This window comes from Pagrus pagrus, assembly GCF_965226575.1.
Source record: "Pagrus pagrus genome assembly, chromosome: 6".
Lineage (NCBI taxonomy): Eukaryota > Metazoa > Chordata > Actinopteri > Spariformes > Sparidae > Pagrus > Pagrus pagrus.
Genome location: NC_140190.1, coordinates 4,046,574 through 4,071,108, shown reverse-complemented (window position 1 = coordinate 4,071,108; position 24,535 = coordinate 4,046,574). Strand labels below are relative to the sequence as shown.

At 41.6% G+C, this 24,535-nt stretch overlaps 1 protein-coding gene across 5 annotated transcripts in view; it reads left to right on the top strand.

Moving 5' to 3' along the window:
- The window catches only part of tbl1xr1a (TBL1X/Y related 1a), a gene marked incomplete at its 3' end in the record, with an annotated part of 132,417 nt that overhangs the window by 99,585 nt on the left and 8,297 nt on the right, over window positions 1–24,535 (top strand). For 3 of the 5 annotated variants that reach the window (XM_084355233.1, XM_084355232.1, XM_084355236.1), the window contains exons 2-7: window positions 6,331–6,396; window positions 19,599–19,700; window positions 22,354–22,499; window positions 22,579–22,804; window positions 22,983–23,115; window positions 23,952–24,093. In XM_084355233.1, the coding sequence (XP_084211359.1) occupies window positions 19,643–19,700; window positions 22,354–22,499; window positions 22,579–22,804; window positions 22,983–23,115; window positions 23,952–24,093 (705 nt within the window). In that variant the 5' untranslated portion in view covers window positions 6,331–6,396; window positions 19,599–19,642. Of the gene's footprint in view, window positions 1–6,330; window positions 6,397–14,850; window positions 15,047–19,598; window positions 19,701–22,353; window positions 22,500–22,578; window positions 22,805–22,982; window positions 23,116–23,951; window positions 24,094–24,535 lie in introns of all 5 variants that reach the window. The other 2 variants (XM_084355234.1, XM_084355235.1) reach the window with 2 other exon arrangements.

Below are 24,535 nucleotides of genomic sequence, written 5' to 3'. Positions count from 1 at the left end.
CTTTGTTAGCAATGTGAGGTTACCACTGTAGGTAAGAAGCTAGTTAGCCAGGCATGCTAATGTTTGCAGCTTACATTAGAGAAGAAAAACACTTGACTAGATACTATCGAGTATCTAAAAATGTCTTGTCATGCAATACCAGATTTCACTACCTAAGGCCAGTAAGCATGCAGCATCCTTGTTGTGCAAAGATCTCATAGTGCTGGCTATTGGGTGTCTTGATATTTCAGTGATATTCCAGTGCACTAATTATGAGTACAAGACCATGAGCATGCCATTTCACATAGTGCAGCATTATTGCAATATGATTTTCCAAAATTAAACCTTGCTAAGATCTAAGGCTCAACATGTCCCACAGCCCATCTCACCCTCTAACAAGCTCTCTGTGACTCCGACTTCATATTTTACTTGGCAGGGTTTCTCCCTTCTAATGATGAGGCGTTGCTTGTGTACTTTTATGAGAGAGAGAGAGAGAGAGAGAGAGAGAGCCGAGGTGTATTTAATTCCAGCTAAATGTCATGGGATCCTTGCAGTGCTCTGATGTACTGTATTGCATTATTATCAGGGATAGCCTGGGCTTAACTCTGCTTCAGAAGTTGATGTGTAATGCAGGGTTAAATCTTACGGTTCAGTGCTTTGGTTGAGCGTATCTCTTATGGCTGTGGACTGGCTAGAATTCAAAGAAGATTGATCTCATCGTGGATTTGCGGTGTTAACATGTACTTAGTGATATGACCCATGTTTATGATGTGGCATTGTTGTCGAGTGAAAGGCCTGTGGTCCATAAGCTCCCCATATAGGGAGCAGTGATTATATGTCTTAACGAAGGTGTGATGTTAACAGTTGTGGCTTGCGTCTGATTGTAGTTGTTATGTCTGACACGGATTACGGTGTCTGTTATGGGAGAGAAGAGAGCTTTAAGGTGTAGCATAATATCTCGTCTTACATGCAAGGTGAGAGAGCACAGAGGAATCAAAGAACATGACTTGTGTAAAAAAAAATATGTGTAGCCGTGTTTTGCTGTTGTGGATTATTTTGTCGGTGGTTCTGCTGTGTAGGGTTTCCCCCTCTTTGGTACATACTTTAATTAAAATATCTGTAATAGTAAAACATTAGTGTCAAGCTGGACATTATCGAGACATTATGCAGCCTATATAAAGTTGATTGTGGCAGAAAGTTTCATGGTAACGTTGTCACAAAAGTAAACAAAACACTACAAATCAAAAGAATTGGTTGCCTTGGATTTTATCAATTCTAACAAACACAGTCCTAACAAACAGTGATCTGCATGTTTGTTTAAAGATAAGACACACTTAAACACAAGCAGGTTGGTTGTTTAAGGTTGTGGACAATTTACTTTAGATCACTACTAGAGCCTATAGTGGATTTTGGGGGCAAATGCCAATATTATAGTGTCAAAAAAAAAAAGGATTTTGCTTTACTGGCCGGTATGTAGAACCGTAAAGTTCACTGGAAATTTAGATTATTACATTTTAAATAACTCTAAATAAACACAAATAAAACACACTACTTGCACGCTAGTGTTGTAACAATATCAACATTTTGACATTGATGCCAATACAATCTTTAGTATCATGATACTTGAAACTGAAATGATACTGATTTGATACTCTAAACCTGATAGATCAGAAACAGGGTGCTCACAGGGGCTGATCACAATTTCGAAATAGTTTACAAACGTCTTGTCAAATTTCTGGAAACGTCTCAAAAAAACTGTTTTTGCTGGATTTTCAAGTTAGAATAAGGGTCAATTTAGCTTCAACTTTTAAGGAAAGGTAAGATATTAACTGCAGTTTCAATGGTAAAGAAAACAATTGCCATATTAAAGTCTCGAACCAATGAATTCTGCTATTGCCTCTATAAGTAGTTTGGCAGCTTTCCCATCATTGCGGTACTTTTGGGTCAATTGAAGGGTGGAAGCAATGGAGGTCTAACTTGTGGTTGATTGCTTGGTGGTCTCACTTGAGCTTTGTAATTGAAACAAGAAGAAACCTAATGAGACACGTGGACAGACAGTATATTGTTGCAACACCATGAGACCCACAGTGTTCAAAGACTCTCATATCAGGGCAAATTGCTAATCTATCATATTATTATTGGATCAAATGTCAATAAATTATTTATTATTGATCTGCCCTTCACAGTTCCTATGTATTACATTATGAATAGTAAAAAATCGACAGCCCATAATTCTAGCAACAGGCCATTTCCACTTTAACTTTCCTCCAGCAGCTCAATCACGTATTTTCTTTAGCCAGGAACATAATGTTCACTATGGGTAATGTTACTGTTTAACTGGCCTTTATGTGACACTAAAAGAGCCACTGTAGTTGAGGTCACAGGTAGCTAGAAGCCCTTTTTGGTTATCAGACCCCCAAATAACTGTAGCTTAATACATTTGTTGTTTTGGGAACTCACATTTTCTAATATGTTTGTCATGTTTTTTACGATACATGGTAGACGTGACAGTGATTCACTATGCTTCTACATATCTCGTCTAATTTAGCAGCTCATCACCCTCCTGCCAGCTTGATAGCCAGCTAGCTTTTCACGAGCATGATGTATGTTTTTGTCCTTGGAGAGATCTTGGTGTTCATCACTGACATGCATGGCGAGGTTTGAAGTATTTTCCTCAGTTGCAAAACACTTGTCTTATAGCACCTTTCACATACTGGCTTCATTATGTCAGTGGGTGAGTCTCTCAGCCATTTTTATCAGCCGATATCAGATGTATCAGTGTCACTGTATATATGTTGTCAGAGCCAAGTTGGCTGGATCCTTGATGGCTCCTTGCTAATTCGGTCTGCAAACACTCTTTTGACATCAGCCAAAAACAGAGCCACCAGCCACAAATGGACATCAGCTAGATGGGCTACTGTGCTTGTTGTATTTGGTTGGACTACCAACAACACCTGTTGGAGTGGCTTGCTCAACAATAATGAGACAATAATATAGAAGTTAGGAGGGTGTCTTACGAGCACAGTTTGTGTTATTGATTTAGTGTATCAGTCCTAATTAATGCCTGTTAATGTTTACAGAAGCAGCAAGGAGTGGAGCTTGTGTGTTTCAAATGAGGGTTGATCTCTGGGGGAAATATCTGGAATCATCCAGGCATTTTAAATTGACTGGTGTTGGCTGAGGCAATAAAATATAAAGCTGAATCCTTGTGATCCTTCCTATACTGTAAACCATTGTACTCTTGGTAGTTTGACTATCAGAGCCTGGCTGATGCAGGACTTGTACCTAATATAAGCTGCTTGATTTCCTTGCTAGGGATGCAACTGATCACAAAACACAAGGTTCATAATATATCACATTTTTGGGTCATGGATCCGATCAAGGTTGGGTTAATTTAAAAAAAAGGTGCCACTTTGGCTGATGTTGCCGGCTCTGTCTGTAGTCAGTACTGTGTACTTTTGCTCAATGTCTTTCTCCTGATTGGTTTCACATCACGAATAATAGCCTATCAGCGCTGACGGCTATTGTGCCAGAGATGGGCAGAGATTAAAGCTGCTCCAGTTAGAAAAGAGGAGCCATGTGTGAAAGGGACGACCGCAGATATTTGCCAAAGTTGCAATAAACAATCTTATGATCTATTTCAATAATGACAAGACTGTTCAGATTCTCAGTTACACCACTGAAAATGCCTGAGGTCAAAGCCTACGGGATTTTGTGCAATTGAGGTGAAAGGGCCGTTTTTAAATCAGTTGCTCTCCTTTAACCCTAATCATTGCGCTTCAGAGTAAAATACATCACGTATCTGTCTTGTCAGTTAACTGCAACTCTACATCAAGATGTAGGAATTTATTGCACTTGAAAAGTAACAGTATGCTGAGCAGCTTGTCTGAAAAACAAACTAGTTAAAAAAAATGGACTGTTCAGTGTCAACACTGAAATGATGTGTAGGGGGGAAAGAAATCTGGCCTTGCTACGGTGTCCTGTCGGTCCACTTAGTTAAATTGGTGCTTTTTCTGGAAAGGGAAATGAGATTTTGTTTACTTCTAAATTCCTATTTAATCTACCCAATAACTTTGTATTGTTAAAACACTGCAGTGCATCAGCATCTCTCTTTGAACCTTAATCTACCAGCAGCAGTAAGGTTGTTTGTATTAAGTGAACTTATTTCCGGAAACTCATATACATGGCGTGGCATGCCGGGCCCTCAGCTACTCCCCCCTGGATGCTGCCATGAAATAAAAGAATGTTAGTGTTCGTCATTCCTCATTAAGAGGGTTTTCCGATGAAGGCAGAAATAAGAGAACATGTGTTTCATATTTCATGTTTGATCAGAGAGATAAATATCTCAGCAGCCTTGTGTTGCTTTCAAACCTCATTTCTGCCATGCCATGACCATGTCCTCCAGCAAGTCATCTACAACCTTCAACACTTCGATTCTCTGGCCACACCCAGCTACTCCTGCTTTCTTTCTTTGTGGTAACATTATATCTCTCCCTTTGCGCTGCAGCTTCTTCCACAGCTCTCACCAGCACTGTAGAGAGAGGCTGACAGGAGGCACAGAAGGAACCAAGGTCAGGGAAAAATAGGGGAGGAAGCAGTGGAGCCAGGAGAGGAGAAGAAATCTTAATGTTCAGCGATTTGCAGTGTACTTCACGGCATTATGTAATCCAGTAACACTCAAATGCCGCCTCAGTCTGCAGCCTTAATAAACGCCACAGAATTGACTCACACTTTTATCAAAATGGAATAATACAGGCTTCACAAAAGTAGTCATTATCGCAGGGCTTTTGAAATGCATTGCTTTACCTTATACAGGTGTTTCTATGATGGCCACCTGCTGCAAATGTTGGCGGTGAACATGCTCTAAAATGCTGTGTGGTCTCATTCTGTCCTCAGACTGAAGAGGTGAACCATTGTTCAGACTTCTGAATGAGTGTCAGTCACATGGTTAGACCATTCAATCCTCATCGACTGCTGGCTGAGCTTTTAGCCTTTTCATGTGTGGCATTAGTCAAAGATACAGTTATTACTTTTTTACTTATAATGGTACAGTCAGTGAAAACGTCACCTGTTATACAAACAAATTGGTGCCCCGTGACCCCAGTAAGTGACATACGCATTGATACAGCTTCAAAAAGGTGACCAGTTTTTGTTGTCCGCAAACCCGGTGATATTTACATTGAGTGTGTCTGACCAAAAAACATTGCGTGTGTGTCATTTAGGCTCAACAAAAATGAATTCCCTTCCATGTAAAACATTTGCAAAGCTTATTTTATAAGCAGCTTAGATTGTAACCAGCAATATTTACATCTCGTTTAAGATTGTTACCAAATAGCTTAGTTTGTTCAGCCAACAGTCCAAATCCTGAATATATTCAGTTTGCTATCGCATAAGTCAAAGAATGACAACAAATCCTCAAATTTAGAGACTTGGAGTATATTAACGTTTTTAATTACAGCACTCCAGAGAAGCCCCAATTGATTATCAGTCCTGACAATTTTTTTGTTGACATTGACAAATTGAAGAATCGGCCTAATGATTAGAGCCCGACTGCTACTCAATTTTTGGTACGGATGCCAATACCAATATTAGGAAGTAAAACATGGCTGATATACCCACATTTTTTTTACAATGATCCCTCAACACAAAGTTGTTGAAAAAGGGAGGAGGGATATTTTACAGTTTAACCGTAAACTTTATCAGTTATCAGTGCATGGAAACCTAAAACTTCACTCGGAATTTAATAATTTTAAATCAGTTTCTCAAGCATCTTTTTCTGCATTATTATCTAAAAAAAATAAAATTTTGGATCACACATGATCACATTCATCCTTGTGTGTTGTGTGTCTAGTAGAGCACAATATGTCTTTATCATGGATCCTGCTGCTATTCTTGCCAAGACCTGCTGTACTCAACATGCCATATTCTTACCCTAATCCCAGCAGATCTTACTCTACTTGGCTAAACCTAATGACCCCAAACCAACCGAGGCCACCAATCAGGAGCAGAGTAGGGACGAATTTGAAAGAAAATGACAGATTTTTGATTATATAGTAGTTGTTTTTTTAATTACATGTTAAAGTGTGGGAAAAGCTCCTCCCAAGTACAATTTTGTGCAGTTCTTTTTACTACTATATTCATGGTCCAGCTCCCTTTTGTAGTTCTGTGAGAGATGGTTTCTGAGTTTAATGATCTCATTACAGGTCTTGGGCAGAGGTTGGGTTCGGGTTATACTGGGTGATGCAACAGTACTGCAGGTTTCTGAGGCATTTACCAAACCACTTTCGTTTTCTCACATCTATTGTAATTCAAAAAACCTCTGAGTGAGTCTTCTACCTCTTGTTGTTGCAGGTTCTGAGCCCATGCTACAAGGCCCCGACTAAACATACTGGTGGTGCTTACAGACTTACTACTGTGGTGAGTGATCTACAGCCAGGCTAAGGCTGTAAGACTTGTCTATGTTATTCACATCATAGAGCATGCAGAGTTTGTTTTCTGAGCCTGAAATGTGAAGTTTCCATAACTCTCAAAAGCCAAGGCAGCTTGGATTTTGTAGTTTGTCCCTTCACAGTAATGGGTTTTGAATAACCCACTATTAGTGCTGGGTGGTAATGGCTCTTGTTGCTTGATGTCTGCTCCTAAAGTCTGTTGTTTGTTCTCAGGATAATGAACACCTCCCTTTTTACTAAACGTACACTCTTGATAATGTTCCCACTTATCTTAGGTTACATTTGCATTTCTGGTTGCTTGTATTCTGTGTTATTTGTGAGTGACCTCTTTGTCTGAGTTACTGGGCAGTTGCTGGCTGAAAAATAATAGGTTTTCTGACTGTAAGGTTATATCTTGTATAGTCCAATATCATGTAGTATCATGTTGCAAGATTCAAATACAGTGCACACAGGTGTGTCGTAGGATCCTTTATCATCTAAAGAGCTTTAGTACTTTTTATAATGATCAATATGGAAAAGGAACACATACTTTAAGAGTGTTTGCTTTGGTCCAAGTCAGTAGATGAGTTGGTAAACTTGTTTGCCAGTTTCTTTTGACATTTTTTTTGGCATTTATTGGATATGCTAGTATCAGCCGACAGGAAGCAAGGGCATGCAGACAAACCCACAATGTCATTGTTGTTGTATGCGCCTTAACCACTCGGCTATTGGGGAAACTCTGGTTTAGTTTCTTTACAGGAAAAAAAAATAACGAAAGCAAACCAGGTTGCATCACTGAAAGCCAGATGAGGATGCACCTTGCTTAGATGGAAGGAAGCAGGTCATATCTGCCCAAATATCGAGAAGGAAACGCACTTCGTTTTTCTTGTCCAGGTCAGACCAGATTGATTTCACTGGTCTGCATTCTAGTATACAAAGTGCTCTTGGCTAAGTTCAAACTTGTAGACTACACCATGTGGTTTGGTCAGATCATGGTTGGATCACATACCCACCACAAAAGAACTGCCCCAGAATTTGTTTATGGCGACCGGACAACTTCCTCCAAAGGGTTTTCTATGTGCTCATTTTGGTCAGCACCAATGAAACGCACCAAGAGGGACAACAAACCACAGTCTGATTCAGCCTCACTGAACAATGCAGGTTTAAAAATGCCCGAGTCTGATCGGCAAAGTCTGGCATTGTTAGTTGCTCTCCTTCTCCATTACAGACATGTGGTCTCAAAAATCTGTGATTGCCAGAAAGTCTGAAAGCTTAAGTTTGATTTCCTTTGGAAGAACGGCTCACTCTTCCTGTTTTGAACTGTTGAAGAATGAAGGCAGATTTCCTGTGAACTCTATTCAGCTCTGCACAGTGTAAAATGCAGGATAGGTACCACTGAAGCCATCAGTATCATGTCTGTTTGAGCTCAGATACCCAAGGTCTTTTCTGCCTGACTTACTGACATGGCTCATTTGGTTTTCTGGTTCAAGATGCTGTGCTTTAACAGCTATACTTCTGCTGGCACCCATTTTGGCATCTAGCTGTTTTAATGCCCGGTCAGCCTTAGTTTTTCTCACTGTAGAGCCCTCAGCTCAGCTTTTATTTCATTCATGAAGCCATAACTCTGCACTGTAGTTCTTCAGATCCAGCTGATGTGTTATTTACATAAATTGCCAGTACGCACTTGTTCACTGATCTAATTTCCTTACTAGTTAGCACTAGATACCAAGTGCCAAAAGGAAAAGTGATGTCAAAGAGGCACATTGATCTGTGTTGTGTTGTTTTTGAGCTTTGGACGGCATGTAGCTCAGCTTGCTCTTGTGTTTTTGAGTAGCTGTATACGGAGTAATTACTTACTTAAAGCCAGAGCTGTGTAGGCAAGGACTTAATGACAAAAAACAATACACCCAATTTGTTTGTGCCCTGCAGAAGCCTTTTCACCCCCAATTTTGCCTTTAATTTCACACTGATTCCTCATATTGTTTCACAAACTTTCCTGCCACTGGCTTCAGCAGAGCTGGCAGGGTGTCAAATTTCTCCTGGATTGCTGAAAGTCTTAAGAAAACATGGCCTCTGATTTTCAGAATGTGTTTTGTATTTTTATTGACGCAGTTGTGTGGAAAACCATGTTGCTCCCACAAGGCCGAGATGAGGAGAAAGAAGTCTTTGTTTTGAAATGATTCAGCGCACAGTATTGATTCGGTGCAGCAGTTTGCCTAGAAATTAGCTCGTACGCTACGCCTCTTCCAGAGTGTGCCCCCGTTCTCAAAATACACCACAAATATTTCAGACACTTCTCCTCTAGTTTGTCCGAAAGGAAGCCAAAAAAAAATTCCACACCTCTTGCAAAGGACTTGTCCCTGCTTGACCCAGATGCTGAAAACCTTTTTAAGTGTGAGAGACCAGAAGATTCAGATGGGGGTGGAAGAGACAGAAAGTGAGATGGTTATACACAGATAAGGTTTGGATGATGCAGCATGAGATTAGGCTCGCCACTGCTTTGGTTTTATTTGTCCTCATCTCTAGCACAAATGTAGAATTATAGGGCTGCTCCTAAAAGTAAATCGAATCAATGCCCTTTTGTTTTTCAGCTGCGTCATTGTACACAGAGCAACTGCATGGCAGGCTGTAAACTTTAAAGAGAAACTAGAGTCTCAAAGTGACCCCACACCACTAAATTAACTGTGATGGCAGTGGAGAAGGGTTATAAAATGCAGGACAGCGTGATGACGGACAGTGTGAGGGAAGGCAGCGCGACTCCAGCCTGTTGGTTGCGTTGGCGCTCTCTGTTCTGATGATGACTGTCAGTGAACACGGCAAAACACTTTTGAAACCAGATGATGGTACAGCCGCCGACTTTGATTGACTCTGTATTCCGATACGTGGTGCGGTGGGAATTTGCAACTGAACTATGAGTGGGATGCACACTTTCACTTAATCTGACTATTTTCACATCACAGATGACGAAGAAACCTTAGCAACCAAATTTGGGAAGCTTTGTTCACCTCTTCATAATGAAATGATGTACAAACCCTGCAGCAAACTTCCACAGGGGTGACTTCCCAATAGGCATATGACGATGTCCACAGTGAAACATTGTGATGGATGAAAGCTTTGGATGCAGCAGTTGCTCATTAGCTCACCACTATAAACACCAATGTTTTCCACTGTGGCTCTGATGGCAAACTCCAACTGTCTCACCCAGCAGAGAACATTACTGAGGAAGCTAAGCTAAGAAAACTGTGAAAAACAGCAGCATGATTGAAAGAAACACCCCTGCCAACATTTTAACAAAGTGTCTTGTGTTCGCCTAACTGGCAATAAATGGGCCATGGCGACATAACGTTGCACACTGAGCAGCAACAAACTTCTTTTCATTTCCTCTCCCACATGTAACGAACAACAACAACTGCTGTCTTAAGGCAACTCTGAGGGGACACACCACTTTTTTGTGCTCTCTGGTGGGGGGCCTTTTAAATCACGATGTTAATACAGGGCTTGGTGGTCGATGGCTGTCAGCCATTGGGGATGGCCCAACCCTACGTCACAGCACATTTTTAAAGTATGAAGAAGCTGGAAATGGTTAATGTGACTGTATAGGGCTAGCATGTGTCCCGCTAGCTAGCATATTAGCGATTAGCTTGCCAGCTACATTAGTTTACCAACTTACCCTGCGAGTAGCCACCACATCACCTTCGAGTTTCCCATTTTTCAGGTAGTTGTGTTGAGAAATTTCAGTTCATTTTTTGCCATGTCTGGGCCTAAAAACAAATATAATAAGTCTTGAGCATTTGTTTTTGTATTTTCTTCGATTTTACTTCAGTTTCTCCTGTCAAAGGAAGTGTCATCTAAACATTAAATGGATGAGTTGTTCCAAAGAGCAATATTTTTCTAAAAGTGTAGACAATAAGAGGTTATGGGAACCAATTACATGTCCAATTTAATGAGCTCTTAAAACATAAAACAGGAATGTATCACTTTGATGGGCAGGACTGACTCGTTGTCAATATGTTTTTGGAGGTACTTAAAGCTTTGCAGCAAACTGGTACAAATGACAAAAGCTTGAAAAATAAGGCCCAAGTTGAATATAATTATTCTTTACCAGGCTGAGTTTTAAAGGCAGCGACGCTTCGAGTGCTCTGTTTGTTGATACCTCCAACCCAACCTCATGCACACACGTTAGATTCTTCATAGCCACCTTGTTTTGTAAATAAGTTGTCAACTATGCAGTTTACAGAGCCTGTACATGACTGAGGATTGCAGCACAATGCTTAAAGGAAGCACTGCACTGTATAGAGACGTGTAGTGTGCCGGCGGTTCATAGGGTACGCACACAGGTGATGTAGTTTACCACGTTTTACTCGAGTCTAAGACTCCTGCCTCACTCTCACCTACCCACGGTCGCCTAATACCAGCAGCTGTCAATAAATTGGCTCATCCTGTTTGTCTGTCACACCACCTCCACTTCCTCAGTCTGTTACTGGAAATAGATGCTCGTCTGGTTCTTAGGTAAGGGTATGTGGATTAACAGCTTACTACAATAAAACCACTCTAAACAACTAAAACAAGGCTTTAATCTGGGATGTAGAAACACTGAACAGAATAAATTCATCAGCCAGATTCTCCAGGATTTTTCTTTTTACCCCCTCAACCTAAAATTTCTGAACCCGATTTTCTAAAATAAAAATTGTGGTGCATGTTGCAATATTTGATGTTTGATTTGATATGTGCTTTCCAAATCATTTTTGATCTCATTACACATCCAGCTAGATAAAGGTTGCACACCACAGATTCGTGTGCAGTGCAACACAGTTATCAGAATATCAGGGGATTTCTCTGCACAGTCTCAAAACAGTCATTTTTGTTGGTAAATGTGAGACGTTTGTGTGATTTCTGCATCTTCACAACCAGAAACCAGAGACACAAATTTAGTGACATACATGTACGGCTCGACATTTTTGCACAGGGTACTGTTGCGATTGGTGAAACGTGCAGGAAACTAAGATGATTGGTTGTCATTTGCAGAAAAGTTTCATGGAAGATTGCGCAGAATTAACAGTTGAATTGACTTTATTCTTGGGAATACAGTATTGTGTGTTGCTCTAATAGATGAATCTCAAATCACCAAATTCATAAGATATAACATTACAATTGTTGTCAGAAAAAGAAAATGTTCTTTCTCAACTAATACTTTGGTGATTTACTTCATTCCCTCAGTTAATTAACATTGGCTGGCATAGATTTAAACCTTGTTGTGACTCTAGCTGTTGTTTATTGTTTGAACTTTTTCTAATAGTAGTTTCGTAGTTGTAGAGTCTTTTTCTGGATTGTCTGAGCGCAGAGATACATCTCACCCGTAACTGTTGTACCCCTGCTTTATAATGGTTTACTTTGTCCACTCACACCTGTTTTGCTGCAGTCAGTATGTTGCAACTGCAAAGCAAGCCGTAACCAGGACTTGTTTCTGATATGTGCAGTGCATCTGACCTTCTAAAGAGATTCTTTAAGCGATTGGGATTCTGATCTAGACGATGTCTCCTAATCCAAGCCAGCACGGGGAACTCGCAATGAGATAACCACCACTGATTCGGTGGCCCTCACTGACCTACTGCATTCAGATGGACACGAGTTGCCTAGAGCAGGTTTAACTGCCCGTCAAGCGAGGCTAGTTGGCAGGGCCTACATCCTACCATCTGTCACCGACAGACAGCTAGCCTCTCTGACCTCACATGGGCCATGTGAGGAAGGGCCGGGCTTGCCAATGCAATCTGTCACTCCAAGAAACCAGTAACCCCGGAGAGGGGGAGGGGAGAGCCTCATGCAGATTGGAGTTTATATTTGTTGTCATTGCATCTTACACAACTGCACGGTGGGGTTTAGAAAAGTAATGGATTGAGAGTATCTAAACATCTTTCCTCTTTTATGTATGTCAAGTGACCTCAGCTGTAGCCGATGCTGACTAAAGTGACATCACCTGAGGACATTTTTCAGATTTTGTGCAGTAAAAGGCTTTGAACTATTTGTTTCCATACATGCAGCAGTAATCCCCAAGACCTCAATGAACTGTTATGTATCAAGGCTGTGGAGTTCCCCTTGAACAATAAGATCAACAAACTTATGGCCTTTTTAAGATGAGTAATAACGTTGTAACCATAGATATATTTTCATAGTACAGTTTCCATGTTCGGCACATTTGCGGCTCTCTGTCAGGAGGATGATAGCCTCAGCCGTGGATTGCTGCAGGCTCACAGTAAACCATCCCTGGCTTTTGTTCATAGCGCTGTGGCAACAGTATAAGTGTGAATCTATTTTTCATGTGTGACTCTTACTGGGGGCACGGCAATTGGATGCATTTTAGAGTGAGAGACTATGAAAAATGTGAGCCCTAAATCATCCCCTCCCCCACTGCCTGAATTTTCTTTCTGCTGCTTTTCTGAAAATAGACCCAAACCGTCAGGTCTCAGACGGAGCCTTTAAATAGGTATGAGCCCCATTTCCACCTGCAGAGTCGATTCAGTGCAGCAGCCATCAGCCACAGCTCGGGTCTGCTTTAAGGATTGATGCAGCAATGTGTTCAAAGAACATGAAACCGACATGGTGGATATTATTATCGCAGACTGGGAGGGACAAAAGAACACATGATGCAGTGAGACACATCAGTGTGGGGTGGCAGTTAGTGAGTTTCCTCAGCTAGAGTTTCAGGGCATGCACCTGCCGATTAAAGAGGCCCTCTCACACATCAGCCTGTAGCATTGACATAATAATGTGCTCAGACTCTTACAGCAAAGGCAGCAGCTTCTTTTGTCGACATAAGAAATGCCTTCCTGTTATTTTAAGATAAAAGCCACAGCCACCGCAAATACTTTGAAATAGTTCACTGAAAAAAAAAAGTAAAAGTAACCATGCCATAAAGTCCCAGAATGCTGTACTGTGCAAATAACACTAACATGACACTCTGTGTTTACATAACATGGCAGTGAGCGTATGCTGCGAAGCTGTGATTCATTCTCTTTATTATATGGTTAGACCAGGGTGTGGCTGTCGCACATGTGAAACAAAGGCAAATAAATGAGGGAAATAACATGGAAACAACACAATGGAAGTAGTGTTGTTGCACAGCATAGTGGTGGGTAATTAGTTTCTGAAATAAAGCCGAAAGAATCAAATGCATAAATATCTGTACAGTTATACAGGACAAGCTAGCCAGGCTAGGCTATGGCTAATTACAGAAGCGAGTCTTCACTGACGGTACAATGAAGACTGCGTCATATATACGATATTTTGTTGTGTATCTTAAAAGTGCTGTGATATAATTTTAAGTCCACATCATCCTGCCTTACTCAACTCCAACTAGACGGTGCAACATCATAAAATACAGCGAGAGAAGCGAGTTATTGTGCTGCACGATCCTTCAGTGTGATAAGTAGACTGATAAGCGATAGTGTTTTTAAAGCAGAGTAATCTATGTGTCGGAGAGTGAATGACTGGGTGTGTTGCACACTGTCACTACCTGCATGTACATTGCAGAACGTACTTGTCCATGTGAAGACTCAGCAGACATGCAGTTTATTTTGCAGTGGCTTTAAGTTGTATAGGAATTTGACTGTGTGTTGCCATAAAAGCCCATAGTTGTCGGTGTTATAAGCACACATACATGACTTCATACAGATAAATGATTCGCAGGAATTTGTCTCATTGTTTATGTAGCCTGCACAGTTTGATTTAGAGACCTGCAGTCGTCAGGCATGTACAGTCGGGCAAAACGAGCGCCCCTTCAAAGAAAACAAAAAGTGTGGCATCCAGTTGGGCTTTAACGTCTGTGTAAGCAGCGTTTTATCACTTGTTTTCTCGCTAACAATGAAAAAACGCTAGAATGAATTTTGATCGATACTCTGTTGAATGTGTTTTGACAGCGAGCGGCGCATTACTGCATATTTGATAAGGTGTTGTTATATTAGATCACACCTCTTTGACTGAGCTAAAGCCTTTTGATTGGATGTCTCATTAGCCTGTGTTTGACTCAATGAATGACGCATGCCAGCTGATAACCTAAGGCAAATATGATTTACTCAGCGATATTGATTTCATATTGTGAGGGACACAACCTCCCCTCGCTCTCATCAATATGGATTCAGTGTTGCTCTGACAGCAAGCACGCCACAGTTAGGAATCAGGTTATGTGTGCTGCATGTGTTTAATTGTCATGTCCAGATTTTTTTTCCTTTTGGTGTTGATTGATTGTCTCTCTCCCTCCCTTCCTCTCTCATTGAGCTGTGACTTGATTTAAGATTTACTGTACAGGCCGGTACGCCACTGGCAGCAGTCACAAGGGGGAGGGAGAGGGAGAGAATGAGGGAGAGAGGGAGGAGGGAAGAAATGCAGAGACAGAGATTCCCTTCTCCTCTCCCATCCCCCCTTCTGTTCTCCCACACTGTCAACACAGATGATCCTGGCTGCAGATGGTGGCTCCACAGCGCCACTGCAGTGGGATGGTGGTGGAAGGGAACTGCAGCTTTCTGTTTACAAACCTGTGGTCCTCCTCGGGCAGAGCTGCTGTCAGATGGGATTTGATCAGAGGGTCTTAGTGATCTGTGACTCAACAGTCCGCGGGTTTTCATTTCAACTAACCACAACAGCAGGTGATTTTACTTTACTCTTTCTCTGCTTCCCATCTTGTTTGAAGTGTAATATTCAAATTAGCTGCTGTTGTGTTTGGTTAAAATCAATTCCTGCATGCTCTACAGCCATTTAAAAAAAAGATGTATTGCTACAGAACGTTTGTTATGACTAATGTCTAAATTAATATGCAAAGTACTGGTGTAATGTAATGTAGTTTATTTGTATTAATCCGCCCTAAGGTGCCGCACGCATGAGACTTGCAGATAAATCGCAAAGTTTAACCATCAGTTTAATTTCCACTATTATTTTTTAAAAGCAATACGTCCCAAAATCTTGATGCAGGGTCACATTTAAAGGTAAACAAGACAGACACGTGTTGCATTTTCCTTTGAAGCGCAGTGATTGGATGAGGGAAGAGCGACTGATGTTAGTGAGATTTGATTGAAACCCAGCGAGGACAGGCTTCACTCCGAAAATAATCAGGCCTCCCTCCACCGCCTCCAAGCGACTACACTGATACCGACGGCCCAGTGGCTCTCGCTGGGAGATGTGTTAGCGGCTAGTTCGCTACATTCAACAAGCTCTCACAAGACTATTATTATTATTATAATTATTATTATTATTATTATTCCTGCTTCGTGACATGTAGCCAATCAGGTGTGGGTGGGACATTGAGCTGGACCACAGAGTTGTAACTACAGAAAGAAAGAGGCAGCTACATTTAAACTAATGTAACCATAACCCCGATTTCATTTTTTGCTGATCCGAGAAATGATCTGATCCTCAATGTGTTTGGTCTGTTGCACCCCTAATCTGGAGCAATATTGGAATATATCTCAGATTAAGCTTCTAATATTTGTTTTTCTTAAACCAGGACAAAAAATTTCTGTCCTGTTCAGTTTCCTGTCTCAAGGCAGCAGCCATCACAATGGAAACGGGCTGAAATAAACTCGCTCCGTTTGACTTCTTCCGACGAATACTGATTTGGTCGTCGATTACCACGGAAACAGTGGAGGCTTCCAAGCATTCGGGCCGGCCCCACAGGAAGCTTTGTGATTCTGGAGTTGCTTGTAATCATTTGGTGAAATGTGAGGACGTTGTTTTATCTCATTAAGAGTTGAAGAGGACGTTACACTGGAGCTGAAAAATCAAAACACACACACACAATGTAACATGAAGCTATTCCACTGTAGTTTGTGCGTTGGGTCTATGTTGATGGTCATATAAGAGTGTAGTTTGTTGTGATTTTGTATTCAAGTGCATCATATTGAAATGACACTAACCGGTTCTTTTATATGGATGATTATAAATGTAACACCATGAACTCCAGCCTCAAAAATAATTACATGAATAAATAATTCACTGACACAATTTCAACATCATTGAACTTTCATCGGGTTGCATAACAGTTCACAGGTGTTAATGTTTCTGGTCACTCTGTGTATTTAATGCCTGTAAAGGCGTAACTACACCTGTGTAGATGTGGTCTTTGTGGCACCTTGAGTCTGGCACTGAACCTGAAAATCACAAAGTCTAGTCTGTTTTTACTATGCTGCAGTATTTCGACAGTAGCGTTCATATTTATATCTGTGCCATAAACACGCACTAACCACAGAGTGCAGGGGAGTTTTGCATGTTTAAAAGTTAGCAGGCAGCTGAAATGTTTGCAGCGTGAAACTGCTGTGAATCTGAAGTGAGAGCAAGCCAACAGCTGCTTCTGGTTAATTATAGACCTAATTTAGCGTACAGTATGTCGGCAATGGCAGCGTTTCATTGGCCGGTTGTAACGACTCATTTGAATGTCACAAAATGTTGCCTGTTAGCATTGAGCTGCTCTTCTTGCAGTGTTTTAAAATGGGATTAAGTTGCTACTTGCTGAGCATCTAACCCAGCTGACACTCGTCTCTATGGAAAACACAGTCGTCTCTCAGTAGAGACAAAGGGTCCAGGCTCAGATAAGTATCTCTGAGCCAGCATGCCAGAAAACAACATCACCTCTTCTTCTGCTGTCTTGGCCACAGACTTGTTGCATGTCTCCTGGGTCAAGGACGGATCCCAGAACAGCTCAGCCATGGCAGCTATACTCTCTCGTGAAGGTGATGCAACTGGCTCTGATGCCTATGTCTCTGGTGTGAAGTGTGCTGCTGCTGTTGTGGCTCGACTGCACTGTAAAACTTGTCAGTGGTCACAGGAGTAGAGACACAGGCCCTCTCTCTTGCTTCACACAATGCCACGTGTGTTGTGTAATTACATCCTGTTTGCTGTTGCAGTGACCAGCTTCCCCTCAGGTTAACATTAAAGATTCATCACACCGTCTCTGCTAATCACCTGTTGAAACTATACAAGATTATTATATATATTTGGTCAGAAGAGCAGGTAATCATTAGCAGGTTGGTTAATGTCTGACCCTGTCTACTTCCTGGTCCTCCTGAGTTTGACATTCTGCAGTGTTAAGGCCACAGGTCATGTTAATGTTTGGACGTGCCAGACAAAGAAAATCTAACATCCTGGGAAATGAAATGTAAGCCAGTGCTCACAGGACCCTGGAGAGAGTTTCATCCACTTAAATGCCATTAAATGCACAGAAAGTCGCCTTCTCCCGGGAGAGAGAGGGGGGGTGGGGGATGCAGACACTGAGCTCCAGGCATTACATGGCTGATTATTCTCAGGGGAAATGGGCTTTGAGCTGGTCCTTATTTGGAGTCGGCTCTCTGGCTCTCAGTCAGCTTTTTAAAGTCATGGTTCCCAACCATCTGAGTTCATGAAACCACAGACAAAAGCAGCGTAGACTCATGATCCCCTGACATGTGCTTGGCTGCACAAACATAAGAAGTCACACCACGGGAGGTGTTACGGTCCTGGGGACTTCTTCCCTTTTTCTCAGATGAGTAGTTTGCAAACACAAATTAGTGTATTCAATGATTTATGAGTGGTCAGGCGGAGGAGGAGCAGCTTCGGTATAAGAACAGAGAGCAGTAAAAGTGCAGCAGAAGAAGATATTCGGTCTGTGTTAACTGAATTGCTGACAACCCCATACGTGCAAACCAGCATACACACAGTGAGCACTTGGTTTGTGTAGTGTTAGTTCATCAAAGTGTGTTGTACGAATTGTACTTCCAGTCAAGACAACTGCAACTATGTGGAAACACCAACTAACCTGAAGCTAACGTTAATCACCCGACATCAGCCTCAGTGTTTCTCTACACAACAGACTGTACGTCACTCCCTCTGAAGAGTTGTATTAAAGTGATAGCACACATTTTATCATCCATCTGATCCCAACTGACACTTAAAAACATTGGTATTGTGACGACACAGGGTGGCAATGTTGTTGAGGTTTGATGGTTGTGTTTAGGATGGGTCTGAATACATTGAACACTTGAACATTCAATACTTGAATATTTGAATATTTGCATATATAAATGGACTTAAAATACACTCTTTTTATCTTGAATTGCGTTGTCATTGGATCTTACTACGCAACAATTGTAGGTGGAGCTGACCATGATGTGCAAGGCGAAGGTCATGTGACGGATGAAGGCATCAGTAGGATATATTTTGGTGGCTCTGTTAGTAAGACTGAGACAGACAACAGCCATACTTTAAAAAAAAAGAAAAAAGGGGGGTTTGGCTGGTGAGTTAGTCAGTTTGAGTGATGAATGATGAGTCTGCAGGCTGCACAGGCACATTAATAATAATTCTCTGAGACAGGGTGTCACAGCTCCAGAAAGTCATCATATCGATACTGATTTTATCTTTTGTTGTGACGATCCTGAAGTCACCAGGAATGTGTGCGTTGTTTGTGTTTGGTTAGCCAACACCGTTCCTTGCTGGATGACATTCCAGCAAGAGTTGAACAGGTTCAAACGTTTCTGTTAGAGCTCGCTGTGTTGGTCAACTTGGTCTATCGAACTAACTCCTCTTAAATACTGAATGGAATCATGTTTGAAATGTTTATTTATCTGGTCGATTTCTCTGTTGTAGCTGTTGTCATGATGCTGGACTTTCTGATTTTGGTACAATCGCTTGAAGAATATCGATATTTGATACCACAGGGAAAAACTGATACAACATTTATGGCATAAATGTTTTGATTTTTGTCAGAAGACAAATATAACAAGCCTCTTAACTGTTTTATTAAGAACAACAGCATCTTAGGAGTTCGCGGCTGTGTCGGGACTACAGTGGTGCATTTGTCAACATGCCGTTTCAAATATTCAGAAGCGATAAGTGTCTGTATTTAATTATTTTTGACGACATTCCTCTGTACATTCAGATATGCACATACTTCAGTAGGACAGCCTACCTCTGTAGTAAACCTTAAACTAGGAGAGGGTCAACATTTATCTCAGCAGCGGTTTAGTTCAGAAATGACCTTGTATTTTGGCTGGTATTCAAAAAGTGTAACGTCAGCCCTTTACTGTGACAACACTGCAGACACTTCTGTTCAAACCCCTGCAGCCATGTTCAGACCGTCTTTATTATTCTGCAGTCACTGTTGTGTGCATTGAGCAGTCGTGTTAATGAGTGTTTCCCTTCACTGACGACTCTCTCTCTCTCTGTGTTTTCCAGGCTCGGTGTGTGCGTGCTGACCTCATGGTGTAACAGGAATAAAGATGAGCATTAGCAGTGATGAGGTCAACTTCCTGGTCTACAGATACCTACAGGAGTCAGGTATCCTCTCGACGCCTTTAATTCATCACATCTGCACTTTTAAAATGTCATAAGATAAACAATATATCTGTAACTAGGTCATTTTTTGTCTTTTTGCTTTCGTATTAATCAGATTTTTACATCTGATGTCATTCTGGTTTTTTTATATGAACAATTATTGGTGTTATTTATGTCTTTTTAACCAATACCATTGATTAAAAATGTATATAAGAGATGAACGTTAGCAGGAACATGACTTCCTCTGTTGTTGCTTATAGTTATTGGTATATCCAGCAGATAGCTGCAGGCTGCAAGTCAGTTTGTTAAGTCAACTTTGGTTGCCTTGTGTACACAACACAGTGCATGTGGGTCAGCTGGTTGTATGAAAGGCACAATGTGGAGAAGAGAGGAAGTTGAGGAAGAACAACAACATACACACAACAGTGTGGATCAGTTGGATAAACAGCACAGTCTGTCAGCAGTGTGTGTACAATTCCTCTCAGTCAGTCAGTCAGACTGAGACAGTGATTCACTACCTAATCAATCATAGATGGTAAACAGTCTGTATTTACTCTGAGAATGGTGCTAAAGGCTGCACCAAGAGTTTCCACCATGTTAAGCATTGACTTGCACATTGGGAGTTAATTTGTGGTCAGCTGGATGAACTGTGTAGTTAAAATGAGTCTGCAGATGTGCCTCACTGGACATTAACATACTCTTCGCTTTGTGGAAGGAGATGAAGGTGTGACAATGAGGTTTATCTGACTATAGTGAGCCATGTCAACCTCCATATCACTGTTGGCACTGGTCCACTGTTACATGTGTGTATCAGTGAAGGTTTCACGCCCTGTTACTTTCCTTCCTGCCTTGTATCATATTTATTACGTAACATTTTTGATAAGGCACAGATGGCTCGTGTGTTTCACAAATTCCTGTCACTGTTGTTCTTGTGTTTCATACAGACAATAGTCTGGCAGAAATAGAAACGATGTGCAATCAGCAGACTGAGAGAGATTTATTTATTTATATAAAATGATTTCATATCTGTAGATGACAGGGCTGGGTTGTGGCCAGGACATGTTATCAAGTAGTGCATGTTTCATAGCAGGAAGCGTCTGTGCACAGCTGGTGCAGTTACAGTAAAACGAGTCTTTTGACTGATAGAAACGTTTACATTCATGGTAATTTCTTGATCGCAATGTGAATATAGAAAGCTAATGGGGAGTTTGTAGCCTATGTTGATTGTTAATTTTCTGGTCTTGTCTGGACAGTAAAGCTGTGAAGTTAGGCCGGAGATATACTTGCTTTTGAATCACACGTCTGCATAGACAACCGGCTGCAGCGTGAACATAGTTGTTCACATACTTGCCTGTATACTACACGTGTTCCTGGAGGATACCACTAGATGACACACATTAGCTTGTTGTCCCGTCACTGTACCTGCTGCTGCTGACAATGTTTACTGACTCCTGAACCTGTAACATCCTCATACTGCCCCTATGGTTCATGTGCATATTACATCTTGAGGACGAGTAGCTTTAATTTCCGAGGACGTGTGCAACCGACGCTCTAAACGGATGCAGGATACATGAGTCAACCATCGTGTGTACCTGAACCCATTTTTAAAAGGAAGTTTATCTTCAACCTTATGTTGCAACGTCCCTCACTTGCATTGAAAGATGGGCAAACATTAAGCTAACGTCACTCAGTTAGGAGATATTGCACAAGGAGGCATGTATCAACAGCAACCCACTATTTTGAGTCTCATGTTGAGCTGAGTGACAAAAAAAAAGTTTTAACAAGGAACGGTTTTTTTTCATGTGGCGAATCGAGGGAAGGAAAAAAAAGTTTTTCATGAGAATTTTTTTTTCATGTGTCGAACTGAGGGGGAAAAAAATTTGCACGAGAAAATTAATTCACTTTTTTTTTTTTTCTGCAATACTCATTTTGACCACAAGAGGCTGAGGTGCAATTCATTTTTGATATTAAATGTGAGATGCATCATTATGTGTAAATTAATGGCTCTCATGTTTAATTTCTACAATCTGGCTTTAACCACCTCTGTCTCTCCACATTGTTTGTATGCAGCCTCTTGTGGTCAAAATGAGTATTACAGAAAGAAACGCTTAGAAAAATGAGCCTTAATTTCCTCTTGATAAAATTTTACATTTCACACTCAGAAGAAAAATCTTGCGAAAATGTTTTTTTCTCGGTTTGACGCTTGTGATTTGTTTGTTTTTTTGCACATGAAAAATGAAAAAAACATTTACGTGAAAAAAAAAAATTAGAACTCATAAAATGGAGCACCGGGGAAAAAAAAGTCTCACTTGCCCCTCAAGGCTTCCGTAGCTTTGTTACCACAAGCACTGTGAAATCAAACACTGAGCTTTTCAAATAGCAGTTGTGGACAGAGGTCGCCATACAAACAGTCTAAAAAAAAAAGAAACATGATGGTGATTTTATTTCATGCTCAGGAGTTAAAGAAGAACAGAATAGTCGCAGCAGTGGCAGTGGTGGAAAAAAAATCATGTGTTCTTTTAATAAATCATGTGAAAAAGTATGAGGGGAATATCATTTCCTGTGATATAAAGTATGTCGTTACGTTCCACTGCTCAAAATATCTTCTCCTCTCCTGCCCTCTCCCTCTCCCTCCCTCCCTCTCTCCCCTCTGCAGGGTTCTCCCACTCAGCGTTCACGTTCGGTATAGAGAGTCACATCAGCCAGTCCAACATCAATGGTGCTCTGGTTCCCCCTGCTGCCCTCATCAGCATCATCCAGAAGGGCCTGCAGTACGTCGAGGCTGAAGTCAGCATCAATGAGGTGGGACACATCAACAGATCCTCTCTCCTCCTCCTCGCCTGTGTTTCCCCTCTAACTGGTGATTTCTGCCACTCCACAGGACGGCACATTATTTGACGGGCGGCCCATAGAGTCTCTGTCTCTGATCGATGCTGTGATGCCTGATGTCGTTCAGACGAGGCAGCAGGCCTACCGGGACAAGATGGCCCAGCAGCAGGCCGCCGCTTCAGCACCGGCATCGGCCACCGGAGGCAGCATCGCCGGCAACGCCAAGAACGGAGAGAATACTGCCAACGGGGAGGAGAACGGAGCCCACGCCTTAGCTAGTGAGTAACATGTTTACAAATGAAGAGGACATGCAGTGATGGGTCGCTAACTGCAACGACAGAGCTGCTTCTCGCTATCTATTCTTTGATGAAAGATCTCACAGAACAGTTGATGACGATGTATTTTCTGGTCCTTCCTGGCTTGTTAACTTGACATGTCATCTTGCTCAAAACTCAGACAACCACGCAGACCTGATGGAGGTGGACGGAGATGTGGAGATCCCTCAGAACAAGGCCATGGTCCTGAGAGGCCACGAGTCAGAGGTCTTCATCTGTGCCTGGAACCCAGTCAGTGATCTGCTGGCATCGGGGTTAGTCACCTTCTCCGTCCTTCTCTTCTGACACTGGGCTCTGTCTCTCTGTTTAGATCAAACAGTTAAACTCTACTTAAGTGCTAGTTCTGTTCCTTGATTTGTTGATGCTTTATTAGACAGTAGAGAGATGACAGACGGTCCCCAGCTGGACTTGAATTGTGGTTCATGGTCAGCGTCAGAACCTCTGCTGCTGCACCACCAGAGTACAAAGCAGCTTCTTTTCTCAGACTCCTGAATTCGTCCTCAACACGCCACCATAAAAAACACCTTTTCTTGTGTAGCATTAAGGGACGACAACTTACATTTCGTTTAACGACAGTGTGTTGAAGAAATAACAGTGTGACTGATATTGTGATATTGTGTTTTCGATTTAAGCATCTCAGTTGTGTAAATTAATCATTTTAAGCTAATTGTAATTGAAAACTAGGTGAAGTTACTTAAAGGTTTGGACATGCTTGAATTTTACTGAAGGAAATGTCTTAACTTCAACACAGATCATCGTATGAAGTTTGAAAAGGTTTGATTATAATTTACATGTGCTGTCCAATGTATTGATATCAGATCAGATTTCTTGTGACAATGATTTCCCCCCTTAATAATAAGAAATAATGAAGAACCGCTACAAACATACTTGTTGTCCTGCTGACTTGCAGGATCACTTTGTTGTCATGCCCACATGTTGCCCCACCGATGAAAAAAACTTGCTGACGAGCAACTTTAAAGAGGAACCTGTCGACGTGGTTTTTGTGTGTTCTTGTAGTTTAACAGGAAGGTCAAGTATCAGTAACATGTCTGTGTGTGTCTGTGTGTGTGTGTCTGTCTGTGTGTCTCAGGTCCGGTGATTCGACGGCTCGTATCTGGAACCTGAGTGAGAACAGTACAAGCAGCTCCACACAGCTGGTCCTGAGACACTGCATACGAGAGGGAGGACAGGACGTCCCCAGCAACAAAGATGTCACCTCACTAGACTGGAATGTAAGCACAGTAACACACACACACACTGTAAGCCACCCTGCAAAGTTGTGGGAATAGTGCTGTTTCATGTATCATCATGCTACTTCACAGTCAAAGCTATGCGTGGTTTTATCATTACTCTGTTATGATTTCCACCGCCCTGCATGTGCAGTCCTGTAAACAGCAGAGAGGCAAATTACAGCAAACACCTCAGCAGAGGAAACTCCCAGAACTCTCTGAACATAACTGTTGATGGTGTCTCACAGTGGAGGAATATCAGTGAGTGGAATTTTCCTTCAGTTCAGCCAGTGGATTGCAAACCTGAGCCAAGGGGCAGAGGCAAAATTTTTCCTGGAAAAGGTCCACGTTGATGGAAAACACACACACGACCTCTCGTCTGATAGCAGCTGAATCACAGCGAAACACTTCATTCAGCCTCGACTCCGTCAGGAAAAATACTGCA